Below are 15,891 nucleotides of genomic sequence, written 5' to 3' on the forward strand. Positions count from 1 at the left end.
TATAAATTAATTTTTTTAATTAAATTGTACTTATTTATTTAGAATTAATAATTGATAATAACATCTTTAGTAATTAAACGTTATGTGTTTTGCAGTAATAAGATAACGGCATAAGTATTGGTTAAATATACGAACCGGTAGTGGTTTGAATATGCAATTGGTATTTTGTATTTCTAGATATGCAAAGAAATTATAATTTTATGAAATGAAATATAAATTTAACAAAAAAAATAACGAAATTTATATGAATAATAGAATTGTACAAATTGTTTTACAAATTTCTAAAAACTTCTTTATACACAACATTAGAAGTTTTATTTGTTAGTTTACCATCATGACTAAAAATCAACAATTTTAATCATTTTCTACTTTGAACTCTTGATAAAGCAACATACAATTGGCTATGTGTGAAAACAGGCTCTTTAAGGAACAAACCAACCTTCGATAAAGACTGTCCTTGGCTCTTATTAATTGTCATTGTAAAACACACAGCCAATGGAAATTGTCTTCTTTGGAATTTGAACGAGATCTTGTCTTCAAAAGGAGTTAAAGACATTCTTGGAATAAAAGTCTGATTACTTCCGGATAAAATAACTGCCTCAATAACACGTTTGCCCAAAGATTTAACTTGTAGTCTAGTCCCATTACATAAGCTATTTTTCTGATCAATGTTTCTTAATAACATAACTGGGACACCGACTTTTAAAATGAGCTTATGGTTTGGAAGACCTGAAACTTTAAGACCATTCAAAACATCAGGTGAGTATAAATTTGCATCAAACTCATCATGAACAAACTCGGATTGGCATAGGCTATTTGAACTTAAATATTCTTTTTCTTCTCCTGGAAACAATGACAACAAACGATCGTTTAGGATAACTTCATTCTTGGGAGCTAGCATTGCTCTTTCTTGAAAATAATCAGCAATGTTGAAGTTTTCCAATATAGAAGGATAAACAAAACTTATTAATGAACCTATAGGATCATGTGGATTAGTAATAAGAATATCTCGTGGGATATCAATAATCGCCTCACCGTCATTTTGACCACCAAGATTACCTTCTCCTATGTCCAAAAGCCAAGTTGCAAAATCCCTTACTTTTTTTAATAGCAGATGGATCGCTTCCAACAGTTAACCTCATGTTTTTTTGTTAATTTATGAACTTTGCATTGTTGCCATAAATAAGAAGAACTTAAAGAAGCATTAACAATGTTTTGTCTACTGCCACCTGGAACAACATGTAGAATTTTTCTGAAATCACCTCCAAAAACAATCACTTTCCCTCCAATGGAATAATTGAATTCGTAGGATTGACACACTTTAATATATCCTTTAGAGTTCGATCTAAAGCTTCGAATGCATGTTTGTGTACCATGGGTGCTTCATCCCAAATGATCAATGAGGTTTTTCTTACTAAACTGGCAAGATCACTTTTTGGATTTATTCTACAAAAAGAATCCTCAGTAAGATTTATGGGAATTATAAACTGAGAGTGTGCTGTCCTGCCTCCAGTCAATAATAACGAAGCTATCCCACTTGAAGCAACATTTAAAACAATCTAACCTTGAGCTCTAATTGCTGCAGAAATTGTCTTCCAAAGAAATGTCTTGTCTGTTCCACCATAACCATAAACAAAGAATACACCTCCCTTATTATGTTTAACTGCATCCATGATATCAAGAAAAATGTCGCGTTGCTTATTTGTTAATGCAACAAACAACTGATCAAACTCGTTCTTTAAATTTGGTATGTCATAATCTAGCTCCTCGGTAATAAGACGATTGTTTGAAGACGAAACAGAATCAACATTTGTGTAAGGCATCTTTCCATAATGTTTAAGGCTGGAATTGTTACGGAGTAAAATTTGTTCTATCTCAAACAAAGTCAAGTTTTTAAGTTGATCTTCGTTTAGTGATAAACCTATACGTAAAATAATATATTAGTAAGAAAATATAAAAAACAAATTGATTAAAACATAAAATATAATTAAATTTATACAAAAAATTTATATGATAATCATTTAATAATAATGAGAAAATTTTAGATTACCTGGAGACTTTAATCTCTGTTGTTGATTGTAAGGAATTCCATCTGACATGTATTCCAAGGTGTTTTGCCAAACAATCTCTGGATCACACAAACTGTTAGACAATAGCATCGTAGCAAATAAGAACCGTAGATAAAAACCAGATCCAGAAAGACTTGCTTTCTTAATTGCATCGATAAATTCTTTGTCATCATCTAAAAGGCCAAGATTATAGCACGCATCTTTAAAAGAAGAACATAGTTCACCATTGACTGTGCGAATTTCTTCGAAGGATTTAGGACCTTTCACTTTATTTAAAAGAATTCTTAAGAAATATGCTTCTCCAAGTTTAGGAGAAACCGAGTGAATTCTACCAATCGCATATCCAAGTTCCCTTGGCTTCCAAATCAGATCATTACGTTTCCAAACAAATTTTGTAGGAAATTCAACATATGTAAGTTTTCGTGCTTCTTTATTGATTGCATTACACTCCATCCAAGATGTGAACATCGAAGAAGCAACTGAAGGGCGATCAAGAACATCTTCAATGTCATCGTCTGCCTCATATACAACTTATTGTTGATCAGGAAGATGAAAAGGTAGTCTAATCACAGCAGGATACCTATAATGAACATCGTATTTAAAAATCCGCCATGATGCTTCACATGCAGAAATATATCTACAATCATAGTATTCTTTAATTTCATCCACTGCATCGTTGTTATCGGAATCATTATTGGTCCGCTCCATAGAAACGATAGCTCTATCAGGACCCTTGTTTATATATTTAAACAAATACTTTATGGAAGATCCTTGATTGCACCATTCAACATTAATGTGTGCCTGATATCTTTTCAGCAAATATTTGTTGTATGAAACAACATTTCTGTTATCTAACTGAACACCAGATTTTTCAACAAAATGTCCATCATTTCTTCTCCTATATAAGGGAAAACCATTTGAATCAACTGAAGTATGATTACAAAATTGCTTTGGAAAGTTTTTAGAACACTTTCTGTCAACCATGCATGGGCAATTCAAATTTTCAGCTCCGCATGGACCATGAATCATGAACTCCTTGACAAGTAAATACAGTTCTGGATCATCATCGATATTTGGAATCTCAGCAGAAATAATGGGATCAATATATTCAACTGTAGGAAGCTTGCAGCTAGTATGCATAAATAGACATATATGACTATGAGGCAAACCACTTTTTTGAAATTCAATTGTATAAACCACTACATGGAAAATATACAAATAAAATACAAGTTAGCAAATAAAATTTGTTTAAATTTATAAGTTAAACTATAAATTGAAATATGTTTAGGAAAAATATAAATTATTATATTTAAACTTATACATTAAACTATAAATGTAATTACCTGCTTGAACCTTGCCGAAAACTTCATTTTCCTTTAAATCTTTAATAAATGCATCCAACTTGATCTTAAACAACCTACATAATATATCCGGTCTATCTTTTGGATGAATTGAAGTGTCCTTAAGAAACCTTTGAACTTCTGGGCATTCTGGATTACACGTAAATGTTATGAAAAAATCAGGATATCCAAACCATTTACAGAGCGACATGGCATCCAAATAGTTTTGCATCATATAGCATGCACCACCGGTAAATGAAGAAGATAAGATCACACGTTGGCCGATGTTAGAAATATCTGTACTCCCAAGTGCTTGTTGATTATGCAAATTCTCATACGATTCACATCTAAGAACTTTTTGTTGGTTACGTATGAAAAATAGTCTCTCACTTTCAATCATGGTATAACCATCAACCAAAAATTGCTGGAACAACCTTTTTGCATTAAGAATTAGTGAGAAAGATTGATCCCTGTCTTGAATTCTATAAGCGAAAAATTCTCTCATTGTACAGGTCGGGCGCTTGCTATTACTTGAAGATGAAATATCTCTATGAAGAATGTCAACTCTGTAACCATCATTGCCATATGGAAATAGTAATGGATACTGAAGAGGAAGGTAAGAAGGATGCAATTCACTGATACGTTGTAATAATCCTGATGAAGTTTGAACAACAATATCTCTTTTTTCAATTGAATCACAAATGTCGCCGACAACTAAAGCGGCAACCTCAGAAGAACTTGGCAAGTTATACGTCCTTCCATCTTGTTTTCTTTTTCCAATTAATCTTAACTTCAAATTAGCACAAGGATTTTCATGAAGAGTGTCTCTTACCATCCTATAAGACTTTACCAAGGCATTGTTTGAATCTAACATATCCTTCAGAAATTCTATAATCTGGAGATCATATGATCTTGAAGTTGATGTAGAAGTGGTCGTTGGTCCACTGAAAGCATTATAAACAATTATTTAATGTTAGTAAAAAAAATCAATGAATTGAATTGATCTATTAGATTTAATTGTAAAAATATACCAAATACTTGTTGATCTATTTGAAATCTCGTTTTTCGTATCATATATATATATATATATATATATATATATATATAACTGACAGAATTTCGGACTTGAACCAGGAGTAGGTAAAAGACTTCCCATACTATGATAATTTTGACCACTAAGTCTGAATATGTATGGTGCATTGCCTCTGTTGATGGATGAATCAACTTTGCCTCCCATCGATGTAAATGAAAACATTGAATTATAACGTTGAATGTTCTTCATGAAGTGTTTGCTTTTTGAATCTACCGATCTATACAAATTTCGATATGATGTCGGTGCCTCTTTTAAGGATGGTAGCTCAACTTTGCCGTAACCGCAACATAGGGAATAAGATGTATTGACTTTTTTCTGCCCTCTAATTGATTCAGCTTTCCATGATTTTGCATGACAAATCTGACATATAACGATCTGGTCTCCATGATCCAAGTAATCTGTTGAATGCAAAAAATATAAAAAATAGTAAAAAACTAAATTATAAAATAAAATTTAATAATATTAAAACTTTTAGAATTATGATCACCTTTGGATATCCCGCGAAAAATATCTTCAATAATATGATCATCAATATTTTCTTCATCTAATGTCAAGTCAAACATAGGTATAGCGGATATAGATGGAGTCTTCCTTTTTAGTTGATGTTTTCCTCTTGGTAACTTCATTGACGAAGAATTATGGATTATTGTTGAACGATTGTCAGATGTCGAGGCATTACCAAACACCAAATTTTCTTTGTTAATAGATAGTGGTGTTTGAAGGTTATTATTGAATATATAGCCGCCTGAAAAAAAAAATACAAATTACAACATTAGCAATTCGTATGATTGATATAAAAGTGAAGCATATATTTTCAAATTGGTGTATTTAGAATCACGTACCATTTGAAATGTTAGAAAATGGAGTTCTAACATTTATATTAGTAGATAATGGTGTTCGAACGTTATTATTGAGAATATAATTGGCTGAAAATTTTAAAATACAAATTAGAATCCTAAAAGTTGTTATGAGTTATATAAATGTGAAACATATATTTTTATATTTGTGTATATAGAAATACATACCATTTGAAATTGTTGAAAAGGGCGTTGTAACATTTATATTTGTTGAAGGTGGATTAATAATTGTATGTTGATATACACTTGATTTGACCGAGTTTATATTTTCCTTGTCTAAGGAAACATTTGTATAGTTATCTGTAGATATTAATCTACGGCCATGAGTGTAGACACCTGTTATATAATGAGAAAAAATGTTAATAATAATAATAATAATAATAATAATAATAATAATAATAATAATAATTAAAAAAACAGTAAATTAAAAAGTCGTGCAAATTTTATATAATTTTTATATTAAAAAATAAATTTAAAAATAAACAAATATAAATACCATTATTCGACATGTAAGAAGCATGTGTAATAGATGAATTTTGATGGGTTGATATGGTATGTAATATTTTGGATTTTCTATTATCCAAATATAGTTTTCTGATTTTTCTCCTCTCTTTAGCTATTGTAGATTCTGTAATGCTATTTGAACCTGTAAATAGCAGAAAACAATTTTAAAGACATATTTTATGATATAAAGTTAGATATATTTTAATATATTTTTAAAGTAATAATTAATAACATATTTAGAATAAATAAATAAAACATATAATCAATGCAAAAGAAATTAAGAAAATTACCGGATTGAGTACGATGAATAACATGTGCAGTTGGTGTATGAAGAGAAGATGATATGGTATATTGTTTTTTGGATTTCCTGGTATCCAAATATAACTTTCTGTTTTTTCTTCTCTCCTTAGCCTCTGTTGCATTCATCTCCTTGTTTGATATGTAATGACAATAATAGAATATGGTTAAAAAGAAAATTAATAATTTGAAATTAAAGATAATTTGTAGGTCATGTAATATGTATAAACTTGAATACATGAATTGATCAATAATGAATTAATAAATAAACCGGGTACGGAACAGGTTAAAGAGTATTTATAACATAACCATATTAACAGGTTAGAATTTTGTACCCGTTTAACGAATAGTTAATATGGTTAGAATCCGCATTTCCAAACCAGGTTGTCATTTTGCAAAAAAAACAAAAGTTATAATTAAAAAAAACAACCAAAAAAAAGTTAGGGGCTGTTTGATAATGAGCTGACTGGGTCCGGTCAGCAAGTTTCGGCTGACTCAGTCTGGTCAGGCTGTTTGGTAGAGCCCCAAATTGGCTGACTCGGTCAGCAATAGCTGACCAATCTACTGACTCGGTCCAATTGAAAATTGTTGCTGACCCAAAAAGAAAAGCCATCGTTCCCTTTGTGCCCTTGCTTCCTAAAAGAAAACACTCAAAAACACACGCCTCTACTCAACAGTCGGCATCGCTTCTTCCTTTCCACCACTCCTCGTCCACACAACCTGAAATCAGCAGCTTCCTCAGGCGACTTTGACGCCTACTCAGCCTCTGGCAGTGTCGACCTCCACAACAACAGGTACGTATTTGGGTTTTTTTTTTTTTTTCTGAAGTCAGTTGATGATATGATTTGTATCTATATGAAATCAAACCATGCATTTATATCAGATTGTGTGTATGAAATCAAGAATCGGGTTGAGATGAGATTTGATTATGATGTATTTACATAGTATGTATAGTATGCAAGGCCACGCAGCTATGCAAGAGGATTTCAACAACATTCTCATCTGGTTATTCTTTTGGTTTAGATATTTCCTTCCAGATGTATTTATATGTTTTGAGGGTTTCATTTATGTACACTACTAGAAAAACAGCCTTTTACGACGCTCATTGCGCGTCGTAAAATGCTCAGACGACGCGCAAATGCGCGTCAAGGAAGGCCCTGTCATAAAGAGAGACGACGCACATTTACGACGCGCAATGCGTATCAAGGAAGGCTCTGTCATAAAGGAAAACGACACGCATTTACGTGTCGTAACACTACGACACGCGTGTTTATGACATGCAATGTGTATCAAGGAAGCCCCTGTCAAGAAAGGTCATGTCATAAATGAAGACGACACACATTTTTGCGTATCGTAATTTTAACTTTTTTTTAAAAAATTATTTATAGATTTACTGATTTTCATATTAAATTTGCATTTCATGTTTCATAATAGAAAATAAAATACCATATACCAAAAATACAATACATTGCACAAAAGTTAATCTCATATAAATAAGCATTCCAATAGTAGACAAATGTAATACATCAAATAATCTTTCCAATAGTAGATAAATGTAACATTTCAACATTTTTTATATAATTAACTAAATTATTAGCCAAATTTCCTAAAATACCAACATACTTTTCTATGAAGAGCATTAACACTATTCTTTTCCATCAAAAACTTCAAAACCTGCATAATTAAATTAATGTGTAATCAGCTACAGGTAAATAAGATAGGTTTAAGCAAAAGAGTTTCATAATAGTAAGATTTTACTTACCACTGTTGTTAATGACATTGAAAGAAGCAGCCAAGATTTTACTTACCACTGTTGTTAATGACATTGAAAGAAGCAGCCCAACAAACACCCCCTAAGAAGGATTAGTACCACATAACTGTTGATATTTGATACTTTATTACTAAATGAAACCAAAAACAAAGTTAAAAAGTCAACAAAATCAGAAGGTTTTAGTCAAACATAAAGAGGTTGTAATTCCAAATACTAATTTCAGAATTTGCAGACAAGTTGCTGAATTGACATACAAAAGGCACCATTAGCTTTGAGAAATAAGAATCCGACTTTTAACTTGAAAAGAAATTACCCATGGATCATGTCCTGCAGATGGACCAGTACTCAGCAACAAGCTTTGAGAAATAAGAATCCGACTCCATTAGCTTGGAGGGTGCATCATATTCCATCATTTCACCTATTATACATGAAATTTTACTATTTTGTAGAGGGTAATTGTGTCATTTTATTAGATATATGGGTTTGTGAAGAATAAGATACATACCAAAGGAGAGGACCATGACCATGTCACTGTCTATAACAGTTGAAATCCTATGAACAACTGTTCCAAGTAAAAAATATATAAACCATGAGTTTCTTCTTCAAGAAAAGTAATATAAATGAATCAAAGAACTAATCAATATTCATTCCAAAAAGAAGCTCCAAAAAGGTCATATTATGATAAAAACAGGGCACATGTGATAAGCTCCCACGCTTACATAAAATTCCAAATTTGCTTTTCAAAAGATCATTGTCTATATAGCTGTCAAACACAACAAAGATACATGCCAAGTTGCCAATCAATCCCTACTTGTGTTGTATGCTTTAAAAATAAATAGCCAAACACCATAACCATTTACCCTTTTTAATCTTAGGGAATTTCCTAAATAATATTGTACATCATGCAGTACTCGACTTGTGCTAAAAAAGTCAAATACACACAGAAAACAGAATGATTCATCTGACCATGAATCATGGTCTTAGAATAAGGTACTATTTTGTACTTGTGGCCTAGAATAAAGTAACAATAGCACAAATAATCATGTTTCATCATATAAAAGAAGGTAAACTGCTATGTACAAATTCATAGCCATTCACAAAAAGTTTTATATAATGATTACGCATGATAGTGGAAACAATTATATATCCTAGATTCTAGAATAAAACCATGTTCATTTTCACATGGGTCCATCAACTTATGAGATTTATGTTATTTTTGTCTGTTTCCATACTACAACAAAAAAACCACCAACTTGCTAAAGCAAATATATTCTGCTCCTACAGAAAAGAGGGGTGTGCTATTTTTGTCCCATTATTTTTATATTTTTATTATCCCACAGACAAAAACACAACACGGTAATGAAGATTCTCTCCTACTTAAAGAAACATTTGATAAAAATTACTGTCAATCCAAGATATTTATCTAATAATATCGCCAAAGATGATTTTCATAATCTACTAATAACAATCAAATAAAAAAACACAACCTAAATAAAACACAGACCATGAAATTTGAAATTAAGAAAGGACTATAGAACCACAAGATATACAAAAACATTGTTCCAGGATAGTTGTATGCATCTTAACAGAGTAAAATTCACATTTCATTCAATTAAAGATATTCGTATTCTTATTCCAATAAACGATCCATAGGCCAGCATATAATTCATTTCCATGTGTATTCGACCCTATAAGTATACCAATCATCTACCATTAAACCATGTTATATCAAAGAGTGTGTGTGTGTGTGTGTAAAACATTAAACATGGTGAATGAATATGAAAATTTCTTGAAACATTCAGCCAAAATACCTCTGAAACACTTGTTCATGTTGCTTGTGACATAGAAAGATGTAGCATGCTTCTTTTGTAGTGTGACATAACTCAGGAGCAAAAAGGTAATTTGACAGAGAAACCTGATTATCTTACCATGTATGAACAGAAGGCAAAAGACCAGAGGGTATAAGCATCATACATCAGACACCCCAGATAGCCACTTTGATATGATTGCAATATCCTGTCTCCACTCATGTTCACGTTGCCAACAACTAGCATCTTTAACAAAACTAGTTGCTCCCTGTAGTATCATTAAACATGTCAATATCAATATCAGTGTGTTAGTGTGTCAACCTAAAGAACTTGGCAAGATAACTTCAGCTCAAACATAAAGAATGGTTAAAGTACTAAACCCAATTAGATATTACTAATAGTCAACTGAAGTAAAACCAACATGAAAATGAAGTCACCTAAAAGAATTTTACACACAATACCTGCTATGACATTGAATACGGTTGACTCGGTAGGTCGTTCAGGGATCACAATATGTATTGGAATCCAAAATAGTGGATTTTCATTAGAACTACAAGAAGGAAAATAAATCTTAGAATGAAATGTATTAAGTATTAACCACAAAGAAATTTTTTCAAATTGTGGAAGGTTAACATGAAATTGTGTGCACATCTTAATATGCCTCCTGAAACTGAACTAGATGATAAAACTTGAAACTTTACCAATAGTCCAATACACAAAGTATGTCTGCCAATGTCACATGGTTGGAATACAGATAATATTTCATTACCTTGGTATACGTGCACAGCTCTTAGATGCACATGCTATGGCATTCAGCTTTCCACTCCAAGCAACAGGACTGTTAAAGCACTAAACCCAATTAGATATTACTAATAGTCAACTGAAGTAAAAGAAATCCACACACATCAGTCATTTATGAATGTTCAAGAACTACAGTGGATACATTTAATTACATCAAGATTAGGGGGTATTTAGGATTGCTAATAATTATAAGGTGCTTTAGTGCTTATTAGCTTATTGCGGTTTACTACATCCAATAAGCTAGTAACAGCTTCTGTTTATTGACTTAAAGAAGCACTTTTGGAGAAGTTGTTTCATTAATTTATCATCTCTTTGTGGTTAGGTACTGCTAATAAGCTAATTTGAGTGTTTGGATATGTGGTTTTATTTTAACTTATTAGCTTATTGTGTATTGGCATCACAAAAGCTAACCCAAACACTTTTTCTTAAGTTGTGTTTGGTATCTCATAAGCTAATAAACACTTATTATTATTATTATTATTTTAAAAAAGTTGTTTTGAATTAGCGATCCCAAAACACCCCTTGATAGAGAACATCAAGATAGGCCTGCATACTAACCAAATCAGTTGGAAGATACAACTCACTTTACTAAACCTAATAAAAAGGTAATAAAAAAATCCACCTAAATGGCCACACAAATTGTACTTCCTGTCATCCAATCAAATGAAATAGCACCTAATGTGTTTGTTTAAAGTCGACCAGGCAATTTTCCAGTACCAGCCAACATTGACTTCTATAATTAATTTTCCAGTACCAGCCGACATTGGTGAGAGATGTCGTAATAGATCAAGATTCTTAAATGTCAATCTTATGTTTTAAATATGATACTTGCAGCCATTACCAAAGCTCTATTTGGTTCCCTGATGGGATGAAATGCAAAGAGTAAGTCAAATATATGAAAACTAGAAATCAAATTATAGCTTTTTTTGGTGAGAGATGGCGTAATAGATCTAAACTAAAAAAAAAGATGCACGGATTCTCATTTGATTGCACTGATTCTCATTGGGTTTATAAATTATGGGAAGGGTAACTAGGTGGCTTTAAAAATGTTTTAATTCTGAAAACATGACCGTTTAAATTGAATACACCTGATCAAAAAATGGCTACACATGTATCACAATGATCCACTAGTGCTTTGATCTATTAAAAATTATGAATATCACCAAGGGAATTGGGTCTGATCTATTAAAAATTATGAATAAGCATCCTTAAGATCAGCTTATAACAAAAATTAATTATATATATAACAGGGGTATTTTGGTACTTTAGTAGAATAAAAAAGAAACAACGCCTTACCTTGCTGTAGGCTGATACTTTTTCAGGCTTTCTTGCTGAATTTTGAACCACATTTTCAATCCTTTCACTAATAAACCTAAATCCAATAAAAGAAAGAAATAAAGAACACTACAAGAAAAATGATTAATAAAAAAAGTAAAAAATTAACCGAATTTATAAAAACCTGGGATTTGCTAAATTTATAACTAGTCGTATTACTGCACAAGCAAGCATTTCCCTCACTATGTAACGAAATAAAGAACAATTCAGATCCTCATGTCTAATATTAAAGATATGAACCCATCCATAAGATGCTGTAGAACCTACAAGAAGTAATGAGCACTAGTTCATCTGGACCTTATTTGTCAGGGGTAATACAGGAATGCCAAAGATCAGTGACCCATTCTGAAACTATGTGTTTTGTGACTTGATCTATTGCATCTTCAACAACTGGAGAGTTGGCTTTTTTTTCTCCAATCTGACTTTCCTGAGATGGATGTAGGGTCTAAGGGTGGTTTTTTGACAGAAAAAACATGGGTTGCTGGTGGGTTTTTGTTATATGATGCAACTTTTCTCTTCATGTCATAATCCAATGTGAAGTAACGAAGAACAATAAGTAAGGATAATACAACTGCCAAGTTTATTAACATTGAAGCGCTTGTCACTGAAATAAATTTAAAATCAATGTATGTGATCAATGATCATGTCATTAATCAGAAAGATACAAAAATTATCTAAGAGCTTCCAATTAGAAGTTTGATCGTGCTTCCCAGTTAGCTATCCTTCATCAGGAAAAATTCAACTACACTGACATCAGGTTTCAATTGAATTAACGAAAGACAAACAAGAAGGGGATAGTGATCTAAATTCGCATTCAAACAACTAATAGCCCTAAATGTATCAATCAAAAAGTGAAGATTTGTCAATTTTGTAAAGAATTGGGTAAAGAGAAGAGGCACAATCGTGAGAAAAAATCTAAAAGAGGGAACTTACAAGACATGAGATACGAGAGTCCAATAATGCACATGGACAGGAAAACAATCCGTTTCTTGGCCTCATCGATAAGGTCTCGAGCAGTCACCATTTGCCTGCCAGTGCTCATTTTTTGAGACTCTGATCAGATCAATCTTCAACGCTAGAAATTCTTTACATAAATTCAACAAAATCGTGACCCAATCTTGCAATCTGATAACTTTCTCGAAGCAATTGCAACGACGATTCTAGATCGACAAATCGATTGTGACGCATTCGTCCCTGTACGACCCACAGGACCCGTCATTGTTCACATCTTCGGATCTATGAGCGCAATGCTACCTTGTATCTACGATTATTCAACCATCGATGGGGTTTCCACCCATACCTAAAAACCTAGGTGATTTTTCCTGTAGAATCCTGCATATGGATTCAAAGACTCGTCAGAAGCCAGAATTAGGGTAGTAATGAACATATGAAGGTCAATGAGGAATATGAATGAATTTAATCGCATGAATACAATCAGCTTTAAAAGAGTAAAATCGATTAAAATAAGCATTTTTCATGTTTCTTCTCTTTCGTCTCTATCTTAGCTGAGATAGAGACGAAATAGAAGAAATTTCTACCTTATTTTCATGTTCATAGGTTAAGGAATCATTAGACCATTAATTATCACCAATAAATTCATTAGTCTTGCATGTTTTGGTTCCCAAATCAGAAAAAGAATCAAATTCGTCCCAGAGTAGAAATAAGCCCTAGAGAAAGGGCAAAGATAGTTAGAGACAGTGAGGGATGGAGGCATACGACAACGACAATCTTCATCATCTTCTTCCACTGCCTGGCGGTGTGTGATTCGCGGCGACGACGTGATTAGTGAAAGAGGGAAAAAACCATCGAAACCATCTCCGAAATTGACCGGAAAGCACCTATGTTCATCATCACCGGCAGATCCATCCTAGTCTCCCTTCTTTCCATCACTTCTCACAATAGAGAAACAAGAGGGGAGAGTCGATTGTGAAGATGAAGAAACGAAGGTAGAAAAGAAAGGCGGGTTTTCAAAAAATTTGGGTTTCGTTTTCCCCCGTTATCTTCTCAAGGCGCTTTTCACTAAAATTATAAAGCGACATCTATAGAAGACGCACATTTAAGATAAAGCGCCCTCCGTGTTTTTAATTTTTTTTCTTGAGACACTAATTTAAGGGCATGCAAAAATGCGTGTCTTCTATCCTTCAAATTTTGGAAGTCAGGCATTATTTTTAAGGACGCCCAAAAATGTGTAATGTGAATCAGCGAGTGTCATTGTTTGCGCGTCATTGAAGGCTATTTTTCTTGTAGTGGTAATTTTGTTGTATGGATAGTATGGATATCAAATTACTTGATTGTTAAATATCTTCTAAACCTTTTCCATATGATATTTAAGCATGTTTCAAAATGGTTGTTGTTGATTATGTTTCCGATTTCTTAAGGCTGGCCAGCAAGATGGATTATAGATTATTAAAACTATTAGTATGTTCTTTTAATTGAATTGCATTAAAAGGCCATTTGTTTATTGTAGAAAGACATTTGCTTCCACAAGTTTATGACACGAAGTTTGAAAGTCAAGTCATCCCTAGTTACATCCACATAAGCTATGAAGGTAACATTTGTTGGTGTCATTTCTGTGAAAAAAAATTACAATAACAAAAACTTCATAACAAATTGTTGTAAGATATTGTAAATAAACATCATTATCAGATAATTACTTATTATTATATATCACATAAATAGAAACATATAAGAATACAAACATTATAAATTAAATAAGTCAATAGTTTTCTGCAAAATAGTAAAGATAATCAATAGTTTTTAACGAAGAAACTCAATAGTTTTTAACATATTGTGTAAAATTTCTACAAAAACAAAAAATCTGTTTGTTAGACATTAAAGGATTAAGAAATAAATACATAAAGGGCATGAGTTTTTTAATAAACATATTCATATGCAAAAGCACGCCATTTCTGTTAAAAAAATGTTGTTAAATAATTTTTTGAAACTGTTAACTTCATATTATTGTATAAAACATAAAAAGAAAAGTAGAAGAATACAAAAATATGCATATGCAAAAGTAGGTTGCCCTATTAGATCAATTTTATATTCTGTTAAAAAAACAGTTCAAAAAAAATAATAATAAACAACATAGTTTATTTTTTCTGCAAATTTGTGAAGATAATAAATAGTTGTTACCAAAGAAAATCAATAGTTTTTAACATTGTGTATAATAAATACGTTAACATGGAAGAAAGGAATAGAAGGAGAAGAATATATTAACATAAACATAACAATCACCAATTTATCAGATTTGCACATAAAAAAACAGGATCACTTACCTGCAAACTATTTTAGGGTTTAGATGCTTTAGAGATGAGACAGACGGCAAAGGTTGAAAAATATATTAGATGTAGGGTATTTATAAGTAAAAAATAGAGACTATTATTGAAAGATAATTTAGAATCGATTTCATCTCCTATTATGCAGCATATATATATGGAAAAAGATAATTAATTGAATTTCAATTTAAGCATGTTCGATATTACAATTTATTTAAATTGATTTTCAATTTTTAGCTCAATTTGAATTTCAATTTTATGCACGAATTAAGGAATGCAGGAATAGAGATAGAGATGAGTAAACGGAAACCGATCAAAATAGGCTCCTAAATTGTAGGGAATCAGATCTGCTAATTGAAGGATTGGATTTTCAATGCAGGATTAGACATAATTTTCGATTTTATCCATATATATTCATATATTAATTTATACAATATCATAATCATAATGTTCTATATGTCAATTGATTTAAATTGATTTTCAATGCAGGTATCAAAAATATCATAAAAACCATCCTCATTTTTAGGGAATTGATTATATTTTTTTGAAATTAGAATACAATTGGTTATATGATAGCAATTGGAATATAATTGGTTAAAAACCATTTTATTGTGTTGATTGTAGGTAATTTAAGATTTAAGATATAACATAAGATACTTAAATTGTGAAAACCGAAATTAATTTGGTTAAAACCCATTTTATTGTTTAAGATATAATATACTTAATGTCGTCGAACTT

At 31.6% G+C, this 15,891-nt stretch overlaps 1 protein-coding gene across 1 annotated transcript; it reads right to left on the minus strand.

Annotated features, from left to right (window-relative positions):
* Nucleotides 1-358: 358 nt before the first annotated feature.
* LOC128132392 (uncharacterized) lies at nucleotides 359-12,917 on the minus strand. Its single transcript, XM_052768939.1, has 17 exons — nucleotides 12,809-12,917; nucleotides 12,000-12,138; nucleotides 11,837-11,912; nucleotides 10,509-10,588; nucleotides 9,860-10,007; nucleotides 6,154-6,292; nucleotides 5,856-6,005; nucleotides 5,528-5,695; nucleotides 5,345-5,428; nucleotides 4,990-5,247; nucleotides 4,519-4,900; nucleotides 3,413-4,353; nucleotides 3,121-3,268; nucleotides 2,693-2,967; nucleotides 2,051-2,584; nucleotides 1,565-1,921; nucleotides 359-1,065 (listed from the first exon to the last, which is right to left on the minus strand). The coding sequence occupies exons 1-17, from the start codon at nucleotides 12,915-12,917 to the stop codon at nucleotides 359-361; spliced, it is 4,695 nt and encodes a 1,564-aa protein (XP_052624899.1).
* Between the last annotated feature and the right edge of the window lie 2,974 nt (nucleotides 12,918-15,891).

Source organism: Lactuca sativa, chromosome 2 (genome assembly GCF_002870075.4).
Source record: "Lactuca sativa cultivar Salinas chromosome 2, Lsat_Salinas_v11, whole genome shotgun sequence".
Taxonomy (NCBI): Eukaryota; Viridiplantae; Streptophyta; class Magnoliopsida; order Asterales; family Asteraceae; genus Lactuca; species Lactuca sativa.